Source organism: Oncorhynchus clarkii, chromosome 3, assembly GCF_045791955.1.
Source record: "Oncorhynchus clarkii lewisi isolate Uvic-CL-2024 chromosome 3, UVic_Ocla_1.0, whole genome shotgun sequence".
Taxonomy (NCBI): domain Eukaryota; kingdom Metazoa; phylum Chordata; class Actinopteri; order Salmoniformes; family Salmonidae; genus Oncorhynchus; species Oncorhynchus clarkii.
The window spans coordinates 31149442-31175635 of NC_092149.1; the positions used below are offsets into that span (position 1 = coordinate 31149442).

At 42.4% G+C, this 26194-nt stretch overlaps 1 protein-coding gene across 3 annotated transcripts; it reads left to right on the plus strand.

Annotated features, from left to right (window-relative positions):
• The first annotated feature begins 110 nt into the window (after positions 1-110).
• On the plus strand, positions 111-21825 carry LOC139393093 (coiled-coil domain-containing protein 18-like). Of its 3 annotated transcripts, none has more exons than XM_071141444.1 (11): positions 111-138; positions 1126-1352; positions 1438-2441; positions 2828-2980; positions 4423-4500; positions 6717-6827; positions 8128-8277; positions 8491-8658; positions 20128-20319; positions 20564-20755; positions 20864-21825. In XM_071141444.1, exons 2-11 carry the CDS (start codon positions 1181-1183, stop codon positions 20966-20968), a joined length of 2325 nt encoding a protein of 774 aa, XP_070997545.1. In that variant the 5' UTR covers positions 111-138; positions 1126-1180; the 3' UTR covers positions 20969-21825. The 3 variants fall into 3 exon arrangements, with proteins under 3 accessions (XP_070997545.1, XP_070997553.1, XP_070997561.1); XM_071141452.1 differs by having other exon boundaries at positions 4432-4500; XM_071141460.1 differs by lacking the exon at positions 111-138 and having other exon boundaries at positions 1245-1357.
• Positions 21826-26194: the final 4369 nt, after the last annotated feature.

A 26194-nucleotide genomic window follows, 5' to 3' on the forward strand; every position in this document is an offset into this window, starting at 1 on the left:
TTTACGAAACGTTTCGCAACAGAATCATCGTAATGAATACACCCCAGGTATAACCAATGACGTCAGCAAGGTAGCGCACACTCACAGCTCCTTTCCGGTGTAGGCTACTGCAGTGCGCTCGAGTTCCTGGTTGACATTGTAAGACACTTTTAAAACATATTGTATTTATTTTTAACCATGTGGTCATTGGTAAAGTCATGAATGGTTTTACAACGTTTAGATGGGACCCGGTTAACTTCACCGAGGATGCCACCGGGTGTCAAGTTTGCGTTTAATACTTCCCAACTTTATCGGGTTTAGAGCGCGAAACCAGATTTAACTTCTAGAGACAGATAAGCCGTACTCATCAACACGCTTTACGCATGCAGATGGTCTAAAAGTGGAGATACAGAAAACAAATCTGTGATTTTGGCAAACTCTAAAGGACGAAATTATTTTGGTAAAGTCATACTGCTTGATTCAAACTGTGAACACGTAGCCTACAATGTTCTGTAATCATTTTCGTGCTTACGGACTCCGCGTTGTCGTAATGAAACTTATTTACACACCTATGTTGCTTAAAATAGGACTGCATAGACAGGTAATTGGTCTTGGCTATACGTTGTGTACCACGGGCAACAGAAATCAACGTAGCTTACACCAGCAACCGTCAACTTTCGATATTGTATAGGAATAAACAACAGCAGCCTACAGTTCGTAGTGATCGGTACAAGCGAGCAGTGAGACGAATGGCGGAGAGCGTGGACGTTTGATACTTGTTTTTCGCTTTGACAGTATGCGAAATGTACTGTCAGCGTGGCTCAAGGTCGACGTGTAGGCGGCTGTGGTTTTCTACTGTGTGCTAAAAGAGCCAACGCATTGAGCAAAACATCCACACTATAATATTAAAGCGGCAAACTAGTGAGAGCAGAAAACTTTTATAAGTGGGCCAAAAGTGAAGCCAGCTTTTGAAAACCCAGTTCTGACTTGGAAAAACTACTTTGAATGTCACTGCCATTAAGTGCAATTATACAGAATGTAATTCTAAGATTAGATATCCAACCATTCTCTACACCATGATCAAAAAGTTTAGAATACATTTAGTTAAGACTGCAGCCAAGAATCTTTTCTGCTTTATTCCAACAGAATATTGAAGATCATTCTGTGGACATCAGGGGATTTTCTAGCCCTTCTGTCTACTATGTCCTCCAGAGGCAAAGGTGAGGGGTGTCTGGTGTGTGGGGGTGACCTGCACGGTAACCAACGGCGATGGCTCTTTGGGCGTCAGAACAAGAAAGATGGTCAGCCTCAGACCCCATCAGACTCACCGGGTAGAGGAAGTCTCTCCAGGTCTTCTCAAAGCAGCCCCTGGGGTGAGGTGTGTGTGTGTGTGTGCACTTCTGTGCGTGTATGCGCGCGCGTATGTCAGTTCTAATGTTTTCTTTTCCCACTTTGAAGGTAGCACCATGTCCCTTGGCTCCACAACGTCTCTCTCCTCACTGTCCTCACCCGCTAAAGCAATGGACCTACTCTCTGTGCTGACACACATACTAGGCCAGCCCGTACCACAGGGCAGTGGGCGGGGGGAGTTCTTGTGTGGCAAATGCGTTTCAGTTCTAGAGCGGGTTTTCAAGTTTGACTCTGTCATTTCCAGAGTGAGGGTCTTATCCTCTGAGAGGATTCAGAAGTTGACCCAGGAGAGGGACAAGGTCAGGCAGTGGGTACGTAGCGCTTACCGCCAGCGACACCCTCAGGATTTCAGGATGAGGAGCAGCACTAGTGAGGAGGATGGTGAGGGAATGGGAGACAGAGAGGGTTACAACGAAATGTTGAAGGAGAACATGGCCTTGTCAGAGTATGAGTGCTGGTCTGAGAAATGGGACGCATGTCCATACTTCAGGAGAACGGGGAAAAGATGCACAAAGGGGAAAAATTGTGAAGGATGTGATTCTCTGAGGGTGTCCGATTCCGCCTATGAGTCAGTTTGTGGGGTTCCCCGCCGCCTACCCTTCCAACCCTTTCCCCCCTTGGCCCTATCGAGGAACAAGTCGCAGAGCATGCCTCTTCATTGGTCAAGAGTGCCGTCGCTAAGCTCTAGCCCAGCGTCATTGGCTGGATCCACTCTCTCCTTACGAGCGTCCTCTCGCACTGAGTCCATCCAATCACTGGATTCACTGGATTGCCGTGATCCATTTGATTTTCCAGGTGATTTGTCACTCCTGGTCCTCAGAGAGTTGAAAGGTATTGAAGGAAAGCCTGTCAATTCACCTTCGGGGAGTAAGATTCCCGTTTTGGGAAAGAGGGAAGGGCGATATTCAGGAGAGGTAGGTGAGACATCCCCCCCTGAGGTAACAAGGGTGCTGAATTTTGGAGAGCGGGAGAATGGAGGAGAGGAAGTTGCTGGAGAGTCCAATGACGTTTTGACTGAATTGAGGGACGAGTTTATTCCACTACACAGAGAGGTGAGATTTCTCTTATATTCTATCAAAATCCAGCATACCAAATAACGACAAAGTTATTATGAGTTGGACCAGGATTGTTTCCTGACGACAACACTTTAGCCTATAAATGAGCCATTCCCTGGTCAGGAAAATATCTCTGCCCTAAATTAGGATTTTCTGACAGGTTGCCTTGCCTGTGGTCTGTGGATCACTCCGTCGATCACGGAGTATAAATATTTACTTAGTGGTCTGTAATATGTCATCTAGGATCTATCATGTCTGTAGCCAGTACAAAGGTCCAACTCTGAATATTTTCTTACTTATAAATACAGGAATAGGACTTCAACAGAATTAAAAGTGACAATTTATGTCTTTCACAAAATGCAGTTTTCTTATTTTTATTTCAGAGCAATACAGGTCGAGTGCACCTTGCAGTCAGACAGTTGAGAGGACAGCTTGATCAAGCTATGGCACGCATCAAGACCCTCGAAACTGAGCTTAAACACGGGACCAAAACCAAACCAGATACCAATGTCAGTGGACCAAAGGATTGGATTAAGGTAAGCACTGAGTAATTTATTGATTTTTCACTCTACTTGATTCCCCCATGTTTAGATATTTTCAGCTGCATTCCCAGACACAAATGAAGCCCAGTCATGGACTAAAAAACATGATCAATGGAGATTCTCCAGGACTAGGCAGTCTCTGGGGAACCGGTCCGTAGTATTTATAGTAACTCAATTGAGAAAGACAGTTTAAATTGGTGAGTGGAATGGAAATGTCATGATAATTTGGTTGCGTACACACAACTAAGGTTGACACTCCCTGTCATGGTAACTGGGTGCTGACATTTTATACACGATAAACAGGTATAGGCCTAGTCAGCCGGTGCACAGCCATATAATGGCCTGAACATAGTTTCCCTAACATGCTTCTTCTGCATGTACTTGCGTGCGCACACACACGTCTTCAGAATCACTTGGATAGCAATGTCTTTAAGCCCGGCTTGTATTGACTAAGCACAAATAAAGCATTATGCAAGGAATGATGGGTGTGTTACAGTTTGTTTGGTCTCTGGACCAGGGAGTGTCCTCTTTCCTTAATGCAGGTGCGTTCATATAACCACACACAACCACACATCTCCCTGGAATCTTCCCCAACTAGAGGAGCAGCTTAGGGTGGCTTTTCATAAAGAGATCATTAACATGCTACTCAGCTGCTTAGTGGCGTCTGTTAACCTTATCTCCTTACAGTAGACTCAAGTTATTCAACCCGGCACCTACCTATGGTTCTAGCAGGTCTGGGCCTCACCCCCAGCTGTTAAGGCATCTTACCCAAACTTGATTCTCATTTCATGAGATTCACGTCTGAGATTTAGGTCTGGCTTGAGTTCCAGGTTTTGGGATATTTTAGGAAGCCCTATTAGCAAGTTCAGTCTGGGAATGGGAGCTGTAAATCCACGAAGAGCTTTGACGATTAAGAGCACCACAGCCAGCTCTACACAAGGAAATATTTTAATTTGCCTGGAATCTGGCATTAGCTCCACCCAATCCTAGAAAAGTTCAAATAAGTAAATCATTGGGATTAAGTATTTGTATGCACTGTGTGAGGTCTTACAGTAAATCAAGCTTTTATGGTGGGGAACTTTCACACTTGGCACTTGCAGGGCAGATTATAGGCTTATAATGTGTGTTCTAAATCTATCGCAAGAATACAAACTGATTGCCTGCATTCTTTGAAAGCATCAGCTGTAACATAGTGGCATATATCACCCACAAGACACTGGCTTCAAATTGGAGAGGTCTGCTGCTTCAGCCTGGTCCCAGATCTGTTTGTGCTGTCTTGGAAACGCCTGTGGTCATTGTCATCAATTTGAAAGACAACACAAACGGATCTAGGACCAGGCTAGTCTGCTATAATATCGCTGCAACAATGCCAGCCCCCTGTTGACTTAACAACCTTCATCTAAGTGCTGTGTATGTTGTGATTATGGCTTTTTCAGTTGCCGCAGAAGGACGGTGGAAACTTGCTTCTGCAGAGTTTGGGGCATTCGCTGCACAGCAGAGACCGAGTTATCCAGGTGAGTGATTCATAGTGATTCTATGAGGGGAGACAATGCAGTCATGCTGAAAACACAGGGATCCACTTCACTCAGGAATGAGACACTGGCTGAGCTAGTGGAATGTTGCCATCACAACATGGACACCCCACGCTCTTAAACTCCAAGATTTAACTTAAGATATAATGGTATTAGCAATTTTCAGCACTAAAGTTTATATGGGTGAGCAAACTTCCTTAGCTTAACATAGCCAAATAGATAAATCAAATCGGTTTAATATAGAGTACCAGTCAGAAGTTTGGACACACCTACTCATTCCAGGGTTATTCTTTATTTGTACTATTTTCTACATTGTAGAATAATAGTGAAGACATCACAACTATGAAATAAGACACATGGAATCATCTAGTAACCAAAAAGTGTCAACAAATTCAAATATATGGTATATTTTAGATTCTTCAAAGTTGCCACCCTTTTCCTTGACAGGTTTGCACACTCTTGGCATTTTCTCAACCAGCTTCATGAGGTAGTCACCTGGAATGCATTTCAATTAACAGGCAAGCCTTGTTAAAAGTTAATTTGTGGGATTTCTTTCCTTCTTAATGTACTTTATCCAATCAGTTGTGTTGTGACAAGGTAGGGGTGGTATACAGAAGATAGCCCTATTTGGTAAAAGACCAAGTCCATATTATGGCATGAACAGCTCAAATAAGCAAAGAGAAACGACAGTCCATCATTACTTTAAGATATGAAGGTCAGTCAATCTGGAAAATGTCAAGAACTTTGAAAGTTTCTTCAAGTGCAGTCGCAAAATCCATCAAGCGCTATGATGAAACCGCCACAGGAAAGGAATTCCCAGAGTTACCTCTGCTGCTGAGGATAAGTTCATTAGAGTTGTCAGCCTCAGAAATCGGCAATTAACTGCACCTCAGATTGCAGCCCAAATAAATGCTTCACAGAGTTCAAGTAACAGACACCTCTCAACATCAACTGTTCAGAGGAGACTGCATGAATCAGGCCTTCGTGGTCGAATTGCTGCAAAGAAACTACTACTAAAGGACACCAATAATAAGAAGAGACTTGCTTGGGCCAAGAAACACGAGCAATGGATATTTGACCAGTGGAAATCTGTCCTTTGGTCTGATGAGTCCAAATTTGAGATTTTTAGTACTAACCGCCATGTCTTTGTGAGACGCGGAGTAGGTGAAATGATGATCTCCGCATGTGTGGTTCCCACCGTGAAGCATGGAGGTGGGGGTGTTTTGCTAATGACACTGTCTGTGATTTATTTAGAATTCAAGGCACACTTAACCAGCATGGCTACCACATCATTCTGCAGCAATACGCCATTCCATCTTGTTTGCGCTTTGTGGGACCATCATCTGTTTTTCAACAGGACAATGATCCAACACACCTCCAGGCTGTGTAAGGGCTATTTGACCAAGAAGGAGAGTGATGGAGTCCTGCATCAGATGACCTGTCCTCCACAATCACCCAACCTCAACCCAATTCAGATGGTAAGGGATGAGTTGGACCGCGGAGTGAAGGAAAAGCAGCCAATTGCTCAGCATTTGTACGGAACTCCTTCAAGACTTTTGGAAAATAATTGTAGTTGACTACCTCATGAAGCTGGTTGAGAGGATGACAGATTTGCACACTCTTGGCATTAAGGCAAAACGTGGCTACTTTGAAGAACCTAACCACTTAGTTATTACATGATTCCATATGTGTTATTTCATAGTTTTGATGTCTTCCCTATTATTCTACAATGTAGAAAATGGTAAAAATATATTAAAACCCTTGTAAGTAGGTGCCCAAACTTTTGACTGGTACTGACATATATATATTTTAATGTTTTTATTGTCACAATTATTTGGGTGTGTACACAGTTTAGCTAATGTTTTAGCGGGTGCAGTGAAATACTTATATTACTAGCTCCTAACAATGCAGTAAAATGTCAAACGGTTACACAAATAACAAATCCAAGTATCAACCCAAATAGCACTGTAACAGCAATCCAACCGTGAGTGGTTGGGGCAAACCCTGTTTTCTTAAACTATCATTGTCTCAATATTTATCATTGCGACATTTGTTTAAATGCAGTTTTTGTATTCTGGTGTAATTGATATCATTAAATATATTTGTCCATATACCACATCAAGTCCTTTTCTGAAGCCATCTCTGGGACAAGCCGTGTGTTATTCCATGATCAGACATTAATTTCCTGTCTCCCTCAGGACTGCATGTGTCTGATCAGGAAGATGTGTGTTGAGGTGGGGACAGATGCGGCTGACAGACTGACACAAGCACTCACTGACAATCTGAAACAAACTCTCTCCGACAATAAGGTGAGGACTCAGATTGATCCCATTTGATTATGATTTGAATAAGCTAATGGTTTAAAATAATAAATAAACTTGTGTAGACTGTCAAAGCATGGACAATTAATATGTGTGAATATTTCCTTTTTTAATATGACATTACGTAAGTGATAATGCCAGAGAAGCCGGTGTTTGGAGGATATATTGGTATGGGTGTTGTTGGGCCCGAGACGACATCTCTGGCAAACTGTGCCAATATATCCTCCAAACACTAGCTTCTCTGGCATTATCACTTTTAATACAATGGGTTACCAACATATTAAAATAATGATTGACATATTTTCATTAAATGTTATTTTGATTAATTTCATCCTTCCACAAGATATAGTCCCGACACACATCTAGGGTTGCTAGAGATGCGACCCAGTCGTTCACTCTGCTTGTTCTGTATCTATGGACGCGACCCAGTCATTCGTTGTAAATGTTCCATTGCCATACTGGCTGGCAACGTTCTTATCCCTTGCTTGCTTGCTTGCTTGCTAGCCAACTACGGCTAACTTACAGTCAAGTGCAGCCAGAATAACAGCAAAATAGCTGCATTTGTTTAAGTTGTTTTCTAGTGACATTTATTTGGATACATCCATAACAATGAGCTAATTAGGTGTGATTTCCCTTGGCATAGAAAATGTGGTCACTTGTCAGGACACTATTGTTCAGGGGAGCTAGCCAACTAGACAGCTACCGTAACAAAATTACTTCAAACTGAAGCTGGAAAGACTGCAAATTTGCGTTTCGTTTTAACTTTTTCAATTGAATTTTTTTATATATATCCATAAAAATGACTCCAGCTGATTTCATGATTTCAACTGGCAGAGAAATGGTGCCTGCCTGTCTGTCTCGTCCGAAATCCCGACACGTTCATTACTATGGGACAGCTGGATATCGTATTTCAATTTTGAAACAATTTTGCAAATGTCGCAAGACAGACTGCAAGGTTTATACAAATCTCCGCTGTTGAAAACAAATTGTTAGTCTAAAATAAATCTGAGAAATAAATCTAGATTCATTTTATAGTGGAAATCAAGTTTATAAGTTGCCTGACTGGGTTGATGAGACAGTGGATTACACAGTCAGATGGAACAGAGTGTATAGGCATTTTAACATCATACATTTAGTTGGTGGCAATTTGTGGAATAGACACCGGCTGGTATGCGGTCTTAAGCAATCAGTATTCAGGATTAGACCCACCCGTTGTATAATATGGGATATAGAGCATTTCTGTACAAGGTTATTTCCGCTGATGTCTTATGTTCTACCTCATCTTTAGCAAGCCCTTGAGGCTCTGCGCTCAGAGATGAGTGAGAAGGAGAAGAGGATGGAGAGCGAGCTGGAGGCACTGCAGAAGGCTGGGAGAGACCGGGAGAAAGACCTCTCCACACTCAACACTGTACTCCAATGTAACCAGTACATCATCAATGTGAGTCTGAAGTTGAACACACACACACATGTGATTGCTGTGCTACCAGTGTATGACAGTTTCTGTAGAACAAGTACACACACACTCAGATGTATTCACTCACTTTCATTAACAAAGGCAACATTGTGCTGAATACACTATAGTCACTCAGTCAAAGGTGTTACTAGTAATTTCTCACATAAGGGCTTTGTATTTTCTTCTTCTAACCCCCAGGAACTGAGAGTGGAGCTGGTTGAGAAGGAGCGAGTGCAGCGGGAGGTGCAGAAGGAGAAGGAAGTGTGGAGACAGCGGGACCTGGCCCTCAAAGCAGTCCTACAGGAGAAAGAGTCACTTCTCCTCTGCCTGAAGGAGGCGCTAGAGAGCTCTCAGAAAGACATGCAGGTGAGGGGATCACATCAACATACAGTATCTCTATACGTTGAATTAAATTAGGTCCAACAAGAAGGATATCCTGCTTTCACTGGAACAGGCCCAGATCCACACCTTTTGCGTGAAGAAAAGACACCGGAAAAGGGGATGCAGATCAGGGATCCTTCTGAGAATCCGGAGGCGAGCGAGTAAACTCCCAATGCCTTCCATTCTTCTTGTACAATCATTGGAAAATAAAATTGATGACCTACTGTTAAGATTATCCTACCAACGGGACATCAAAAACTGTAACATCTTATGTTTCACCGAGACGTGGCTGAATGAAGATGCAGACAATATAGAGCTAGCAGGATTTTCCATGCAACGGCAGAACAGAGGTGCTACCTCTGGTAAGATGAGGGGTGGGGAGGTGTGTCTTTTTGTCAATAACAGCTGGTGCGTGATGTCTAATATTAAAGAAGTCTTGAGGTATTGCTCACCTGAGGTTGAGTACCATATGACAAGCTGCAGACCACATTATCGATGAAGAGAGTTCTCATCTGTATTATTCATTGCCGTCTATTTACCACCACAAAACGAAGCTGTCACTAAGACTTCTCTCAACCAACTCTATAAGGCTATAAACAAAGAAGAAAATGCTCACCCAGAAGCGGCGCTCCTAGTGGCCGGGGACTTTAATTCAGGCAAACTTAAATCAGTTTTACAAAATTTTTACCAGCGTGTCATGTGCAACCAGGGGAGAAAAAAATCCTAGACCACCTTTACTCCACACACAGAGATGCATGCAAAGCTCTCCCCACCCTACATTTGGCAAATCTGACCATAATTCTGATTATGGCTTACAAGCAAAAACTAAAGCAGGAAGTACTAGTCGCTTAATACGGAAGTGGTCAGATGACGCGGATGTTACACTACAGGACTGTTTTGCTAGCACAGACTGGAATATGTTCCAGGATTCGTCTAATGGCATTGAGGAGAACACCACCTCAGTCATCAGCTTCATCAATAAGTGCATCGATGACGTTGTCCCCACAGTGACTGCACATAAATATCCCAACCAGAAGCCATGGATTACAGTCAACATCTGCATCGAGCTAAAGGCTAGAGCTGCCGCTTTCAAGGAGTGGGAGACCAATCCGGACGCTTATAAGAAATCCCACTATGCCCTCAGACGAACCATCAAACAAGCAGGGCGTCAATACAGGATTAAGATTGAATCTTACTACACCAGCTCTGACGCTCGTCGGATGTGGCAAGGCTCTAAAACTATTACGGACTAGAAAGGGAAACCCAGACCCGAGCCGCCCAGTGACGCGAGCCAACCAGACGAGCTAAATGCCTTTTATGCTCACTTCGAGGCAAGCAACACTGAAGCATGCACTAGAGCACCAGCTGTTCTGGATAACTGTGTGATAACGCTCTCGGTAGCCGATGTGAACAAAACCTTTAAACAGGTTAACAACATTCACGAAGCTATGGGCCATGGGCCATGAAGTGCTTTTAAAGGCTGGTCATGGCTCACATCAACAGCATCCTCCCGGACACCCTAGACTAGAGGTCGACCGATTATGATATTTCAACGCCGATACCGTTTATTGGAGGACCAAAAAAAGCAGATTAATCGGCCTATTTATTTATTTGGAATAATGACAATTACAACAATACTGGATGAACACTTATTTTAACTTAATATAATACATCAATAAAATCAATTTAGACTCAAATAAATTATGAAACATGTTCAATTTGGTTTAAATAATGCAAAAACAACATGTTGGAGAAGTAAAAGTGCAATATGTACCATGTAAAAAAAAAAAGCTAACGTTTGAGTTCCTTGCTCAGAACATGAGAACATATCAAAGTTGGTGGTTCCTTTTAACATGAGACTTCAATATTCCAAGGTAAGAGGTTTTAGGTTGTAGTTAATATAGTATTTATAGGACTATTTCTCTCTATACCATTTGTATTTCATATACCTTTGACTATTGGATGTTCTTATAGGCACTATAGTATTGCCAGTGTAACAGTAATGCTTCCGTCCCTCTCCTTGCCCCTACCTGGGCTCGAACCAGGAACACATCGTCAACAGCCACACTCGAAGCAGCGTTACCCATCGCTCCACAAAAGCCGCAGCCCTTGCAGAGCAAGGGGAATAACTACTCCAAGTCTCAGAGCGAGTGACGTTTGAAACGCTATCGCACCCCGCTAACTAGCTAGCCATTTCACATTGGTTACACCAGCCATTAGGCTGATAGGCATGAAGTCATAAACAGCGCTGTGCCTGTGAAGAGCTGATGGCAAAACGCACGAAAGTGCTGTTTGAATGAATGCTTACGAGCCTCCTGCTGCCTACCATTGCTCAGTCAGACTGCTCTATCAAATCATAGACTTAATTATAACATAACACAGAAATACGAGCCTTTGGTCATTAATATGGTCGAATCCGGAAACTATAATTTCAAAAACAAAACGTTTATTATTTCAGTGAAATACGGAACCATTCTGTATTTTATCTAATGGGTGGCATCCCTAAGTCTAAATATTCTTGTTACATTGCACAACCTTCAATGTTGTCATAATTGTGAAATTCTGGCAAATTAGTTCGCAACGAGCCAGGCTGACCAAACGGTTGCATATTCCCTGACTCTGCGTGCAATGAACGCAAGAGAAGTGACATAATTTCACCTAGTTAATATTGCCTGCTAACCTGGATTTCTTTTAGCTAAATATGCAGGTTTAAAAATATATACTTTGTGTATTGATTTTAGGAAAGGCATTGGTGTTTATGGTTAGGTACAGTCGTCCAACCATTGTGCTTTTTTCGCAAATGTGCTTTTGTTAAATCATCCCCCAGCGTTGCATTGATTATATGCAACGCAGGACACCATAGATAAACTAGTAATATCATCAACCATGTGTAGTTAACTAGTGATTATGATTGATTTTTATAAGGTAAGTTTAATGCTAGCTAGCAACTTACCTTGGCTTACTGCATTCGCGTAACAGGCAGTCTCCTCGTGGAGTGCAACGAGAGGCAGGTGGTTATAGCGTTGGACTAGGTAACTGTAAGGTTGCAAGATTGGATCCCCCGAGCTGACAAGATGAAAATCTGTCGTTCTGCCCCTGAACAAGGAAGTTAACCCACCGTTCCTAGGTCGTCATTGAAAATAAGAATGTGTTCTTAACTGACTTGCCTAGTTAAATAAAGGTAAAAAAAATAATTTTTTTAATGGGCAAAAGCGGCGCCCAAAAACACTGATTTCCGAATGTTATGAAAACTTGAAATCGGCCCTAATTAATCGGCCATTCCGATTAATCGGTCGACCTCTACCCTAGACCCACTCCAATTCGCATACCGCCCCAACAGATCCACAGATGACGCAATCTCAATCGCACTCCACACTGCCCTTTCTCACCTAGACAAAAGGAACACATACAGTGCCTTGCGAAAGTATTCGGCCCCCTTGAACTTTGCGACCTTTTGCCACATTTCAGGCTTCAAACCTAAAGATATAAAACTGTATTTTTTTGTGAAGAATCAACAACAAGTGGGACACAATCATGAAGTGGAACGACTTATTGGATATTTCAAACTTTTTTAACAAATCAAAAACTGAAAAATTGGGCGTGCAAAATTATTCAGCCCCCTTAAGTTAATACTTTGTAGCGCCACCTTTTGCTGCGATTACAGCTGTAAGTCGCTTGGGGTATGTCTCTATCAGTTTTGCACATCGAGAGACTGAATTTTTTTCCCATTCCTCCTTGCAAAACAGCTCAAGCTCAGTGGCAGTTTTCAGTTCTTTCCACAGATTCTCGATTGGATTCAGGTCTGGACTTTGACTTGGCCATTCTAACACCTGGATATGTTTATTTTTGAACCATTCCATTGTAGATTTTGCAATAATGTTTTGGATCATTGTCTTGTTGGAAGACAAATCTCCGTCCCAGTCTCAGGTCTTTTGCAGACTCCATCAGGTTTTCTTCCAGAATGGTCCTGTATTTGGCTCCATCCATCTTCCCATCAATTTTAACCATCTTCCCTGTCCCTGCTGAAGAAAAGCAGGCCCAAACCATGATGCTGCCACCACCATGTTTGACAGTGGGGATGGTGTGTTCAGGGTGATGAGCTGTGTTGCTTTTACGCCAAACATAACGTTTTGCATTGTTGCCAAAAAGTTCAATTTTGGTTTCATCTGACCAGAGCACCTTCTTCCACATGTTTGGTGTGTCTCCCAGGTGGCTTGTGGCAAACTTTAAACGACACTTTTTATGGATATCTTTAAGAAATGGCTTTCTTCTTGCCACTCTTCCATAAAGGCCAGATTTGTGCAATATACGACTGATTGTTGTCCTATGGACAGAGTCTCCCACCTCAGCTGTAGATCTCTGCAGTTCATCCAGAGTGATCATGGGCCTCTTGGCTGCATCTCTGATCAGTCTTCTCCTTGTATGAGCTAAAAGTTTAGAGGGACGGCCAGGTCTTGGTAGATTTGCAGTGGTCTGATACTCCTTCCATTTCAATATTATCGCTTGCACAGTGCTCCTTGGGATGTTTAAAGCTTGGGAAATCTTTTTGTATCCAAATCCGGCTTTAAACTTCTTCACAACAGTATCTCGGACCTGCCTGGTGTGTTCCTTGTTCTTCATGATGCTCTCTGCGCTTTTGACGGACCTCTGAGACTATCACAGTGCAGGTGCATTTATACGGAGACTTGATTACACACAGGTGGATTGTATTTATCATCATTAGTCATTTAGGTCAACATTGGATCATTCAGAGATCCTCACTGAACTTCTGGAGAGAGCACTGAAAGTAAAGGGGCTGAATAATTTTGCACGCCCAATTTTTCAGTTTTTGATTTGTTAAAAAAGATATCCAATAAATGTCGTTCCACTTCATGATTGTTCCACTTCATGATTGTGTCCCACTTGTTGTTGATTCTTCACCAAAAAATACAGTTTTATATCTTTATGTTTGAAACCTGAAATGTGGCAAAGGGTCGCAAAGTTCAAGGGGGCCGAATACTTTCGCAAGGCACTGTATGTGAGAATGCTTATCATTGACTACAGCTCAGCATTCAATATCATAGTGCCCATGAAGCTCATCACTAAACTAAGGACTCTGGGACTAAACACCTCCCTCTGCAACTGGATCCTGGACTTCCTGACAGACCGTCCCCAGGTGGTAAGAGTAGGCAACAACATGTCTGCCACACTGATCCTTAACACTGGGGCCCTTCAGGGGTGTGTACTTAGTCCCCTCCTGTACACAACTCCAACACCATTAAGTTTTAGACCTGATCACCGACAACGATGAGACGGCCTATAGGGAGGAGGTTTGAGAACTGGCAGTCTGGTGCCAGAACAACAACCTCTCCCTCAATGTGAGCAAGACAAAGGAGCTGATCTTTGACTACAGGAAAAGGCGGGCCGAACAGGTCCCCATTAACATTGTAGTGGAGCAGGTCGAGAGTGACAAGTTCCTTGGTGTCCTCATCACCAATGATCTATCAGTACCCCCTGCACACTGACTCGGTACTGGTGCCCCCTGTATATATCCTTGTTATTCTTATTGTTTCTTTTTATTTTAGCCCACTTGGTAAATATTTTTTTGTTCTTGAACTGCACTGTTGGTTAAGGGCTTGTAAGTAAGCATTTCACGATAAAGTCTACACTTTTTGTATTTGGTGCACGTGTTGTAGGATTTAGATCAGGACTCCTACTCTGAGAGCCTTTGTGAATACAGACCCAGATGTCTTGAAATATAGTGTTTTGAGTAATTTGAATAACTCTTCGTTTGACCATTCCTGATCTAAATATAATTGATTCCAGGTATATCTCTTTTTAGTGTGACCACAATTGTTTGTGTCAGGTGCTGCATTCACCAGTGCTGCATGCACTGACCTCTGTTATTCAAGTTAAAGGTGCTACATGTCGATTGTCTCACCGATGTGGGAGCTAGGCGAATTGCAACAACACTTAGGCTGAATATAAACAACTTCCCCACTCCCACGCATACCAGTTCCCAGCAATACGATGGAGAGATTAGCGCTATCCGACATCAAAGGATCCCGGATAGCATGGACCATGGTGGCGACTATTTTACTTTCAGTTTCGTCCACCAACTTCAAACAGTCGTAGATATTTCACTGCGATGTAGATGGTACAATGATACTAATGATAATGAACTATTCAGTGCATGTTTTCGCACATAAACTGAAGTAGTTCGAAGAGTGTAGAATTTTAGCAACCAGGAAATGACAGATCGATTTCTACGTTGGCTGCCTTGTGCTTGAGGAGGAGATGACCACGCCTATTAGCGGTGGAAGAGGGTTCTAGAGCTGGGCGATATGGACAAAAAGTCACAATGTGACGAATAACTATTTTGCTTGATAACAATAAATAGATTACAACGCAATGTTCGTTCTAAGCTGCGCGTGTGTGCAGCCACACACCTCCAACGGGACTGACGCGCAGAATAAATACCAATGCCGCACAGACGCACTTAACGGAGTTCGCCCCATTAGTTTGTACTTTTTAGATAGTTTTTTTCTGTGATCGAATCAACATTATATCAATCCATTTTCAATGCAACAAAACAAATCTAACTTTGCAAGATTGAGTCTCTGATTTTGCCCAAAGGAATAGAATTATATATGCGGGTGTCGCCCATCAGCGGTCTTGAGCTTTTCAGTTCAGATCAGACCACAGAGCGCATATGCACATTTGTTGATATTCTTTGCTAGTTAAGTTATTAGCCCAGTTATAGATAAGTATAGGTCAGCAATGGGGAGTTACTGCTTCCAACAAGAACATAAAACATGTTGGCCACATTTCAAGCTGTCTTGGTAAAAAGCGTATGTCTAAAGGGGCATTGTTGTATTTTGAGACGGGCTTGAATATGCAAATAAGCTAATAGACAGAGGGGTAGCCCACATTGTCTAATTCTCTATATGGTAATAATAATACATTTTATTTTGTAAAGTGGTTTCTTGCATCATACAACACATTAAAATGCAATATACAGTCACCTATTTGCCCAATGTTGTCACAGGCCCGGTAAAAAGTTATGAATTAATGTCAAGCCCTTCATAATGTAAAAAGGTTTTAAAAGTCTCATGCTATGTAGGCCTGAACAGCAAATATAGGCCACTGTAGGCTATATCATAGAAATCAAAAGCTATTTCCATGTGAAAATGTTATGGGATTCGCACCGTTTTGTTGGTGTGCCTACGTTATGCTCAAATAGCCACAATAGCCTATTGGCTACTGTCTAAAACTGTAAGGGGACAGTCTGTGTTCACTGTAAACGTGCACTAGAAGTTGCACAAAATTCTCACAAGGTTCAAGTTTCCTCTAACAAGACCAAACATTTGCTCAGTGCCCCCAACAAATTGCGGGAACATTGCTACAACAATAAAACATTGTTTTAATGTACAGTTACTTTGCATTAGCGCCAGGGCTCTAGACGCAGTTTTACAGTGCTATGTAAGTCAACTGAGATGGTAGCCAACTGAGATGAACTGATGGTAGATGATTCACAGTCTCCTCTGAACAGTTGATGTTGATGTCTGATACTTTAAACTCTGAAACATTTATTTGGCTACAATTTCTGTGGCTGATAACTGTAATGAATTTGTCCTCTGCAGCAGAGAACTCTGGGTCTTCCTTTCCTGTGGCGGTTCTCACAAGAGCCTGTTTCATCATAGCGCTTGGTTTTTGCAACTGCACTTGAAGAAACTTTCAATGTTCTTGAAATGTTCCACATTGACTGACCTTCATTCTTGAAGTAATGATGGACTGTCGTTTCTCTTTGCTTTTTTGAGCAGTTCTTGCCATAATATGGACTTGGTCTTTTACCAAATAGGGTTATCTTCTGTATACCACCCCTACCTTGTCACAACACAACTGATTGTCTCAAACGCATTAAGAAGGAAAGAAATTCCAGAAATGTACTTTTAACAAGGCGCACCTGTTAATTGAAATACATTCCAGATGACTACCTCATGGAGCTGGTTGAGAGAATGCCAAGAGTGTGCAAGCCTGTCATCAAGGCAAAGGGTGGCTACTTTAAAGGATCTAAAATATGCAATATATTTTAATTTTAACCAACTTTTTTGGGTACTACATGATTCTATATGTGTTATTTCATAGTTTTGTTTTCTTCACTATTATTCAACAATGTAGAAAATTGTAAAAATAAATAAACCCTTGAATGAGTAGGTGTCTCAACTTTTGACTGGTACTGTGTGTGTATGTGTTTTATATACAGTGCCTTGCGAAAGTTTTCGGCCCCCTTGAACTTTGCGACCTTTTGCCACATTTCAGGCTTCAAACATAAAGATATAAAACTGTATTTTTTGGTGAAGAATCAACAACAAGTGGGACACAATCATGAAGTGGAACGACATTTATTGGATATTTCAAACTTTTTTTAACAAATCAAAAACTGAAAAATTGGGCGTGCAAAATTATTCAGCCCCTTTACTTTCAGTGCTCTCTCCAGAAGTTCAGTGAGGATCTCTGAATGATCCAATGTTGACCTAAATGACTAATGATGATAAATACAATCCACCTGTGTGTAATCAAGTCTCCGTATAAATGCACCTGCACTGTGATAGTCTCAGAGGTCCGTCAAAAGCGCAGAGAGCATCATGAAGAACAAGGAACACACCAGGCAGGTCCGAGATACTGTTGTGAAGAAGTTTAAAGCCGGATTTGGATACAAAAAGATTTCCCAAGCTTTAAACATCCCAAGGAGCACTGTGCAAGCGATAATATTGAAATGGAAGGAGTATCAGACCACTGCAAATCTACCAAGACCTGGCCGTCCCTCTAAACTTTCAGCTCATACAAGGAGAAGACTGATCAGAGATGCAGCCAAGAGGCCCATGATCACTCTGGATGAACTGCAGAGATCTACAGCTGAGGTGGGAGACTCTGTCCATAGGACAACAATCAGTCGTATATTGCACAATTCTGGCCTTTATGGAAGAGTGGCAAGAAGAAAGCCATTTCTTAAAGATATCCATAAAAAGTGTCGTTTAAAGTTTGCCACAAGCCACCTGGGAGACACACCAAACATGTGGAAGAAGGTGCTCTGGTCAGATGAAACCAAAATTGAACTTTTTGGCAACAATGCAAAACGTTATGTTTGGCGTAAAAGCAACACAGCTCATCACCCTGAACACACCATCCCCACTGTCAAACATGGTGGTGGCAGCATCATGGTTTGGGCCTGCTTTTCTTCAGCAGGGACAGGGAAGATGGTTCAAATTGATGGGAAGATGGATGGAGCCAAATACAGGACCATTCTGGAAGAACCTGATGGAGTCTGCAAAAGACCTGAGACTGGGACGGAGATTTGTCTTCCAACAAGACAATGATCCAAAACATAAAGCAAAATCTACAATGGAATGGTTCAAAAATAAACATATCCAGGTGTTAGAATGGCCAAGTCAAAGTCCAGACCTGAATCCAATCGAGAATCTGTGGAAAGAACTGAAAACTGCCACTGAGCTCGAGCTGTTTTGCAAGGAGGAATGGGAAAAAAATTCAGTCTCTCGATGTGCAAAACTGATAGAGACATACCCCAAGCGACTTACAGCTGTAATCGCAGCAAAAGGTGGCGCTACAAAGTATTAACTTAAGGGGGCTGAATAATTTTGCACGCCCAATTTTTCAGTTTTTGATTTGTTAAAAAAGTTTGAAATATCCAATAAGTCGTTCCACTTCATGATTGTGTCCCACTTGTTGTTGATTCTTCACAAAAAAATACAGTTTTATATCTTTAGGTTTGAAGCCTGAAATGTGGCAAAAGGTTGCAAAGTTCAAGGGGGCCGAATACTTTCGCAAGGCACTGTATATGAGAGGGGTTTTCTTTTGCCAGCATATTGCCCTGTAGGCTATATTATTCACTGAGGAAGTGGGGACTCAAAACACTTGGCTAGATGGCTATATACCAACAATATCAGAGTTAGCAATGTTGGCTAATTGATGGGCCTCGGCTACTTTATGTTTACTGAACAAAAATATAAATGCAACTATTTCAAAGATTTTTATAAATTAAATAGGCCCTAATCTATTGATTTCACATGACTGGGAATACAGATATGCATCTGTTGGTCACAGATACCTTAAAAAAAAGGTAAGGGTGTGGATCAGAAATCAGTCAGTATATGGTATGACCACCTCATGCAGCACAACAAATCTCCTTCGCATATAGTAGATCAGGCTGTTGATTGTGGCCTGTGGAATGTTGTCCCACTCCTCTTCAATGGCTGTGCGAAGTTGCTGGATATTGGCGGGAACTGGAACACGCTGTTGTACATGTCGATCCGGAGCATCCCAAATGTGCTCAATGGGTGATATGTCTGGTGAGTACACAGGCCATTGAAGAGCTGGCACATGTGCAACTTCCAGGAATTGTGTACAGATCTTTGCTACATGAGCCCGGACAGTATCATTCTGAAACATGAAGTGATGGTGGCGGCTGAATGGCACGACAATGGGCCTCAGGATCTCATCAAGGTATCTCTGTGCATTCAATTTGCCATCGATAAAATGCAATTGTGTTCATTGTCCATCGCTTATGCCTGCCAGGTGGTGTGCAGTTGTGAGGCCAGTTGGACGTACTGCCAAATTCCCTAAAACGATGTTGGAGGCGGCTTATGGTAGAGAAATGAACATTCAATTCTCTGGCAACGGCTCTAGTGCAGTCAGCATGCCAATTGGACACTCCCTGAACTTGAGACCTCTGTGGCATTATTTTGTGCACATTTCAGTGTGGCCTTTTATTGTCTGTGTAATGATCATGCTTTCTAATAGGCTTCTTGATATGCTACACCTGACAGAAATTCTCACTAACAGGGATATAAACACATTTGTGCACAACATTTGAGAGAAATAAGCTATTTGTGCATATGGGATCTTATTTCAGCTTATGCAACATGGGACCAACACTTTACTCCAAATTTCAAAGTTGCTCCAAATGTGAAATGCCTGTATTGTTCCATTTCTCCTTGCACAATGTGGGGAGAGGGAGTGAGAGTGGCTCACTCACATAGCAGCCGACCACGAAACAGGGACAGGCAGATACTTTTAAAGCAGGAATCAACATAATGCATAGGCTATTACTGTTAACCAAATAATAGTTTTAGAACAATCTACAGGAATGTTGTATAGCAAAATCATAGAATATTACCGACGTACACAAAATGCTTCGGTAGGGGTAATGCAATGTCTGTTGTCCCAGCTCTAGTTTTTTCCCCCATATTGATTACAGAAACTGATCTGGCTTTTGTTGTCAAGTAGAAAGTCTGCATTTTAGAATGCGATTTTGTATTGGCCAAAAATATATATTTTTCACCCACTATTACTGGAGCTACTTTATGGACTTTTTCTGAAATTACAATGCAAAAATTCTACATGTTGCTCTTCAGGTAGACTTTCCTCCTCATTATTTGTTATCCTTTCCCCCAGGCACTGTCGGACTCTGTGATTAGCCAAGGGGTGTCAGGAGGTGGGGCAGTGGGGGCTCTGGCCTCTCAGCTGGAGGAGAAGGAGAGCCTGGTGATAGCCTGGCTTCAGGACAGAGAGGAGCACAGCGCCACCATGTGCCGGGAGGTCTCCAAACTCACCACCGCCCTTCAGGACTATCAGGGCATAGTGCAGGTGAGTGCAAACGAGGATGGTAGTGGATGCTTTCCCCAATCCCTGTCTTTCGTATCAGTGAAGAAGAAGCCATTTAAGACTAGTAAGATGCTCCCTCTATATACTGAGATGTGTTGTGTCTTCCATTGTCTTTTACACAATTCAGGTCATCTTCAGTGAGGTACCTAAAATACCAAGCCTATAATATAGTTTGGTCATTTGAACCCATACCTTTCCCCTCTTCCCATCTTTCCCCCTTCTCAAGGAGCAACAGCAGAATCATAGTCAGACGGTGTCGTCGCTGTCAAAGCAACTCAGCGACACACTCAACGACCTGAGGGAGAGCGGGAAGGAGAACAAGGAGGCACAGCGAGCCTGGCGGAGCGAAAAGGAGGACAAAGAGCGGGAGGAGAGGAAATTGAGGGAGAGCCTGGAGAAGAGAGACAAACTCATTGAGGTATGTCCGTACTTGAGTGAGATATGTCCATACTTGACCTTAGAAAAGCACTAAAGAGTGGACCAAATTAACACGGAATATTTTGATTTGTTAACCTGTTTTATTTAGCAAGTTCTCCTGGATTCCGAGGAACGGGATCATCTACTCAAAGAACTTCAACAGAACCTGCTGAACAAATTTGAACCCGTGATTGCTGTCAAACACACATTATGAAAAATACAAAGATAGTGAGAGAGCAAAACATGTGGAACCATGAAGGTACAATGCACATTTTGTATAGATGAGTTGCATGAACCAGCACTTTCTTGCACCACAGGTAGTTTACTACTAACTACAATTATATGTAGGCCTATTGAAAAGGTTGTGTTTTGCACATTTGCAGTAGTTGATCTTCCCTTGGCAGGCAAGCCTTGGTTTTTGTGTTAAAACAATTTATGTCCTTTACAAAACTGGATATTTGTCAATAATGATAATGTTATTGCTCCATTTTGGCATCATTCTTATTTGTGTATTCATATTCACTGATTTAATTGATGAAGTATGCTAGTAATTCATGTCTGACATGGACCAAAGTATATGTTGAATTTGCTTAAATGGTACTCTGTCAATTAAATACATCAATACAGATGGTTCAATCAAATCTTTTCATTGACTGAGAGTACTATTTATGCAAATTCAAAATACACTTTGGTCCATGTCAGACATTGACTAACTACTAGCATGCTACATAGGGAAATGTGTCATGAGATTTGTTAATGTGTCCTTCAGGGCATAGTGTAGTGCAACCTAATTGATACATGCTATTAGAAGGGGGATTATTATTGTGTTGAATTTGGACCGCTTGAAGTTGCAGTTTCCCAAAAGCTTTATTTATTGGTCTCATACTGTAAGTTCTGTATTATTTTTTTTCTGAATGTGCCATTTTGGTTATTTTATTCATTCTGCCATTTTCTTTACACATTAGCTTACATCATACTGCTTGGTATTTTGATTGTCATGAAGGGGTTCATATTTTTGACCCCAAAATATTTATTTAGACTTTTTGGGGGGTTTAATTTTACTACAGAATGGTTTGACTTGTTTTTGAGTTGCTGTGTGTTTTGTTGCCAACCTGTTTTGCTACCTGACAAATTTACGGTTTTTACTTTTTAATTACCGTTTATATTTTTGTTTTTTCCTACTCAACTTTTTCACTCCGGCCGCTTTATCTGGACACGATTCGTCAGGACCTCCAACAGCCGAAGCTAAGTAGTAACATTAACATGATGCCTTCTAATTGTAGTCGCTGTACTCGCCTTACGGCGAGGATAGCTGTGCTACAAGCCCAGCTTCAGACGCAATCGCTAGGCAAGGGTAATTTCAGTGTAGGAAAGGCTGAAACAGCGTCTGTGCCACCAGTAAGTATAGATAGTAGTATAAATCCCCTGGCACAGTCCCCGCAGCCGGACAACTTTCTCACGGTTTCTGGAAGGAAATGCTGTAGGAACGCTCAACCGGTGTCGCTCATTCAGCCGACAGAAACTTTCAACCGGTTTTCCCCATTAAGCAGCGGGTCGGAGTCAGAGGCCGAGTCTTCTCTGGTCTCTACTCCTCCCGTTACGGGGTCTGAGACGCCGAAGCTTCCCACCATTAGCTCTGACAAATTGAAAACTCTAGTCATTGGCGACTCCATTACCCGCAGTATTAGACTTGAGAATCATCCAGCGATCATACACTGTTTACCGGGGGGCAGGGCTACCGACGTTAAGGCTAATCTGAAGATGGTGCTGGCTAAAGCTAAAACTGGCGAGTGTAGAGAGTATAGAGATATTGTTATCCACGTCGGCACCAACGATGTTAGGATGAAACAGTCAGAGATCACCAAGCGCAACATAGCTTCTGCGTGTAAATCAGCTAGAAAGATGTGTCGGCATCGAGTAATTGTCTCTGGCCCCCTCCCAGTTAGGGGGAGTGATGAGCTCTACAGCAGAGTCTCACAACTCAATCGCTGGTTGAAAACTGTTTTCTGCCCCTCCCAAAAGATAGAATTTGTAGATAATTGGCCCTCTTTCTGGGACTCACCCACAAACAGGACCAAGCCTGACCTGCTGAGGAGTGACGGACTCCATCCTAGCTGGAGGGGTGCTCTCATTTTATCTACCAACATAGACAGGGCTCTAACTCCTCTAGCTCCACAATGAAATAGGGTGCAGGCCAGGCAGCAGGCTGTTAGCCAGCCTGCCAGCATAGTGGAGTCTGCCACTAGCACAGTCAGTGTAGTCAGCTCAGCTATCACCATTGAGACCGTGTCTGTGCCTCGACCTAGGTTGGGCAAAACTAAACATGGCGGTGTTCGCCTTAGCAATCTCACTAGGATAAAGACCACCTCCATTCCTGTCATTATTGAAAGAGATCATGATACCTCACATCTCAAAATAGGGCTACTTAATGTTAGATCCCTTACTTCAAAGGCAATTATAGTCAATGAACTAATCACTGATCATAATCTTGATGTGATTGGCCTGACTGAAACATGGCTTAAGCCTGATGAATTTACTGTGTTAAATGAGGCCTCACCTCCTGGCTACACTAGTGACCATATCCCCCGTGCATCCCGCAAAGGCGGAGGTGTTGCTAACATTTACGATAGCAAATTTCAATTTACAAAAAAAAAAATGACGTTTTCGTCTTTTGAGCTTCTAGTCATGAAATCTATGCAGCCTACTCAATCACTTTTTATAGCTACTGTTTACAGGCCTCCTGGGCCATATACAGCGTTCCTCACTGAGTTCCCTGAATTCCTATCGGACCTTGTAGTCATAGCGGATAATATTCTAATCTTTGGTGACTTTAATATTCACATGGAAAAGTCCACAGACCCACTCCAAAAGGCTTTCGGAGCCATCATCGACTCAGTGGGTTTTGTCCAACATGTCTCTGGACCCACTCACTGTCACAGTCATACGCTGGACCTAGTTTTGTCCCATGGAATAAATGTTGTGGATCTTAATGTTTTTCCTCATAATCCTGGACTATCGGACCACCATTTTATTACGTTTGCAATTGCAACAAATAATCTGCTCAGACCCCAACCAAGGATCATCAAAAGTCGTGCTATAAATTCACAGACAACACAAAGATTCCTTGATGTCCTTCCAGACTCCTTCTGCCTACCCAAGGACGCCAGAGGACAAAAATCAGTTAACCACCTAACTGAGGAACTCAACTTAACCTTGCGCAATACCCTAGATGCAGTTGCACCCCTAAAAACTAAAAACATTTCTCATAAGAAACTAGCTCCCTGGTACACAGAAAATACCCGAGCTCTGAAGCAAGCTTCCAGAAAATTGGAACGGAAATGGCGCCACACCAAACTGGAAGTCTTCCGACTAGCTTGGAAAGACAGTACTGTGCAGTACCGAAGAGCCCTTACTGCTGCTCGATCATCCTATTTTTCTAACTTAATTGAGGAAAATAAGAACAATCCAAAATTCCTTTTTGATACTGTCGCAAAGCTAACTAAAAAGCAGCATTCCCCAAGAGAGGATGACTTTCACTTTAGCAGTGATAAATTCATGAACTTCTTTGAGGAAAAGATTATGATTATTAGAAAGCAAATTACGGACTCTTCCTTAAATCTGCGTATTCCTTCAAAGCTCAGTTGTCCTGAGTCTGCACAACTCTGCCAGGACCTAGGATCAAGAGAGACACTCAAGTGTTTTAGTACTATATCTCTTGACACAATGATGAAAATAATCATGGCCTCTAAACCTTCAAGCTGCATACTGGACCCTATTCCAACTAAACTACTGAAAGAGCTGCTTCCTGTGCTTGGCCCTCCTATGTTGAACATAATAAACGGCTCTCTATCCACCGGATGTGTACCAAACTCACTAAAAGTGGCAGTAATAAAGCCTCTCTTGAAAAAGCCAAACCTTGACCCAGAAAATATAAAAAACTATCGGCCTATATCGAATCTTCCATTCCTCTCAAAAATTTTAGAAAAGGCTGTTGCGCAACAACTCACTGCCTTCCTGAAGACAAACAATGTATACGAAATGCTTCAGTCTGGTTTTAGACCCCATCATAGCACTGAGACGGCACTTGTGAAGGTGGTAAATGACATTTTAATGGCATCGGACCGAGGCTCTGCATCTGTCCTCGTGCTCCTAGACCTTAGTGCTGCTTTTGATACCATCGATCACCACATTCTTTTGGAGAGATTGGAAACCCAAATTGGTCTACACGGACAAGTTCTGGCCTGGTTTAGATCTTATCTGTCGGAAAGATATCAGTTTGTCTCTGTGAATGGTCTGTCCTCTGACAAATCAACTGTAAATTTCGGTGTTCCTCAAGGTTCCGTTTTAGGACCACTATTGTTTTCACTATATATTTTACCTCTTGGGGATGTTATTCGAAAACATAATGTTAACTTTCACTGCTATGCGGATGACACACAGCTGTACATTTCAATTAAACATGGTGAAGCCCCAAAATTGCCCTTGCTAGAAGAATGTGTTTCAGACATAAGGAAGTGGATGGCTGCAAACTTTCTACTTTTAAACTCGGACAAAACAGAGATGCTTGTTCTAGGTCCCAAGAAACAAAGAGATCTTCTGTTGAATCTGACAATTAATCTTAATGGTTGTACAGTCGTCTCAAATAAAACTGTGAAGGACCTCGGCGTTACTCTGGACCCTGATCTCTCTTTTGAAGAACATATCAAGACCATTTCAAGGACAGCTTTTTTCCATCTACGTAACATTGCAAAAATCAGGAACTTTCTGTCCAAAAATGATGCAGAAAAATTAATCCATGCTTTTGTCACTTCCAGGTTAGACTACTGCAATGCTCTACTTTCCGGCTACCCGGATAAAGCACTAAATAAACTTCAGTTAGTGCTAAATACGGCTGCTAGAATCCTGACTAGAACCAAAAAATTTGATCATATTACTCCAGTGCTAGCCTCTCTACACTGGCTTCCTGTCAAAGCAAGGGCTGATTTCAAGGTTTTACTGCTAACCTACAAAGCATTACATGGGCTTGCTCCTATCTATCTCTCTGATTTGGTCCTGCCGTACATACCTACACGTACGCTACGGTCACAAGACGCAGGCCTCCTAATTGTCCCTAGAATTTTTAAGCAAACAGCTGGAGGCAGGGCTTTCTCCTATAGAGCTCCATTTTTATGGAACGGTCTGCCTACCCATGTCAGAGACGCAAACTCGGTCTCAACCTTTAAGTCTCTACTGAAGACTCATCTCTTCAGTGGGTCATATGATTGAGTGTAGTCTGGCCCAGGAGTGGGAGGGTGAACGGAAAGGCTCTGGAGCAACGAACCACCCTTGCTGTCTCTGCCTGGCCGGTTCCCCTCTTTCCACTGGGATTCTCTGCCTCTAACCCTATTACAGGGGCTGAGTCACTGGCTTTACTGGGGCTCTCTCATGCCGTCCCTGGAGG

Excerpts from the sequence above, each read along its gene's own strand:
- LOC139393093 (XM_071141444.1), top strand. The coding sequence starts at position 1,181 with ATGTCCTCCAGAGGCAAAGGTGAGGGGTGTCTGGTGTGTGGGGGTGAC. Across the intron at positions 8,659-20,127 it reads GCTCTCAGAAAGACATGCAG|GCACTGTCGGACTCTGTGAT; the intron begins GTGAGGGGATCA and ends CCTTTCCCCCAG. Across the intron at positions 20,320-20,563 it reads ACTATCAGGGCATAGTGCAG|GAGCAACAGCAGAATCATAG; the intron begins GTGAGTGCAAAC and ends CCCCTTCTCAAG.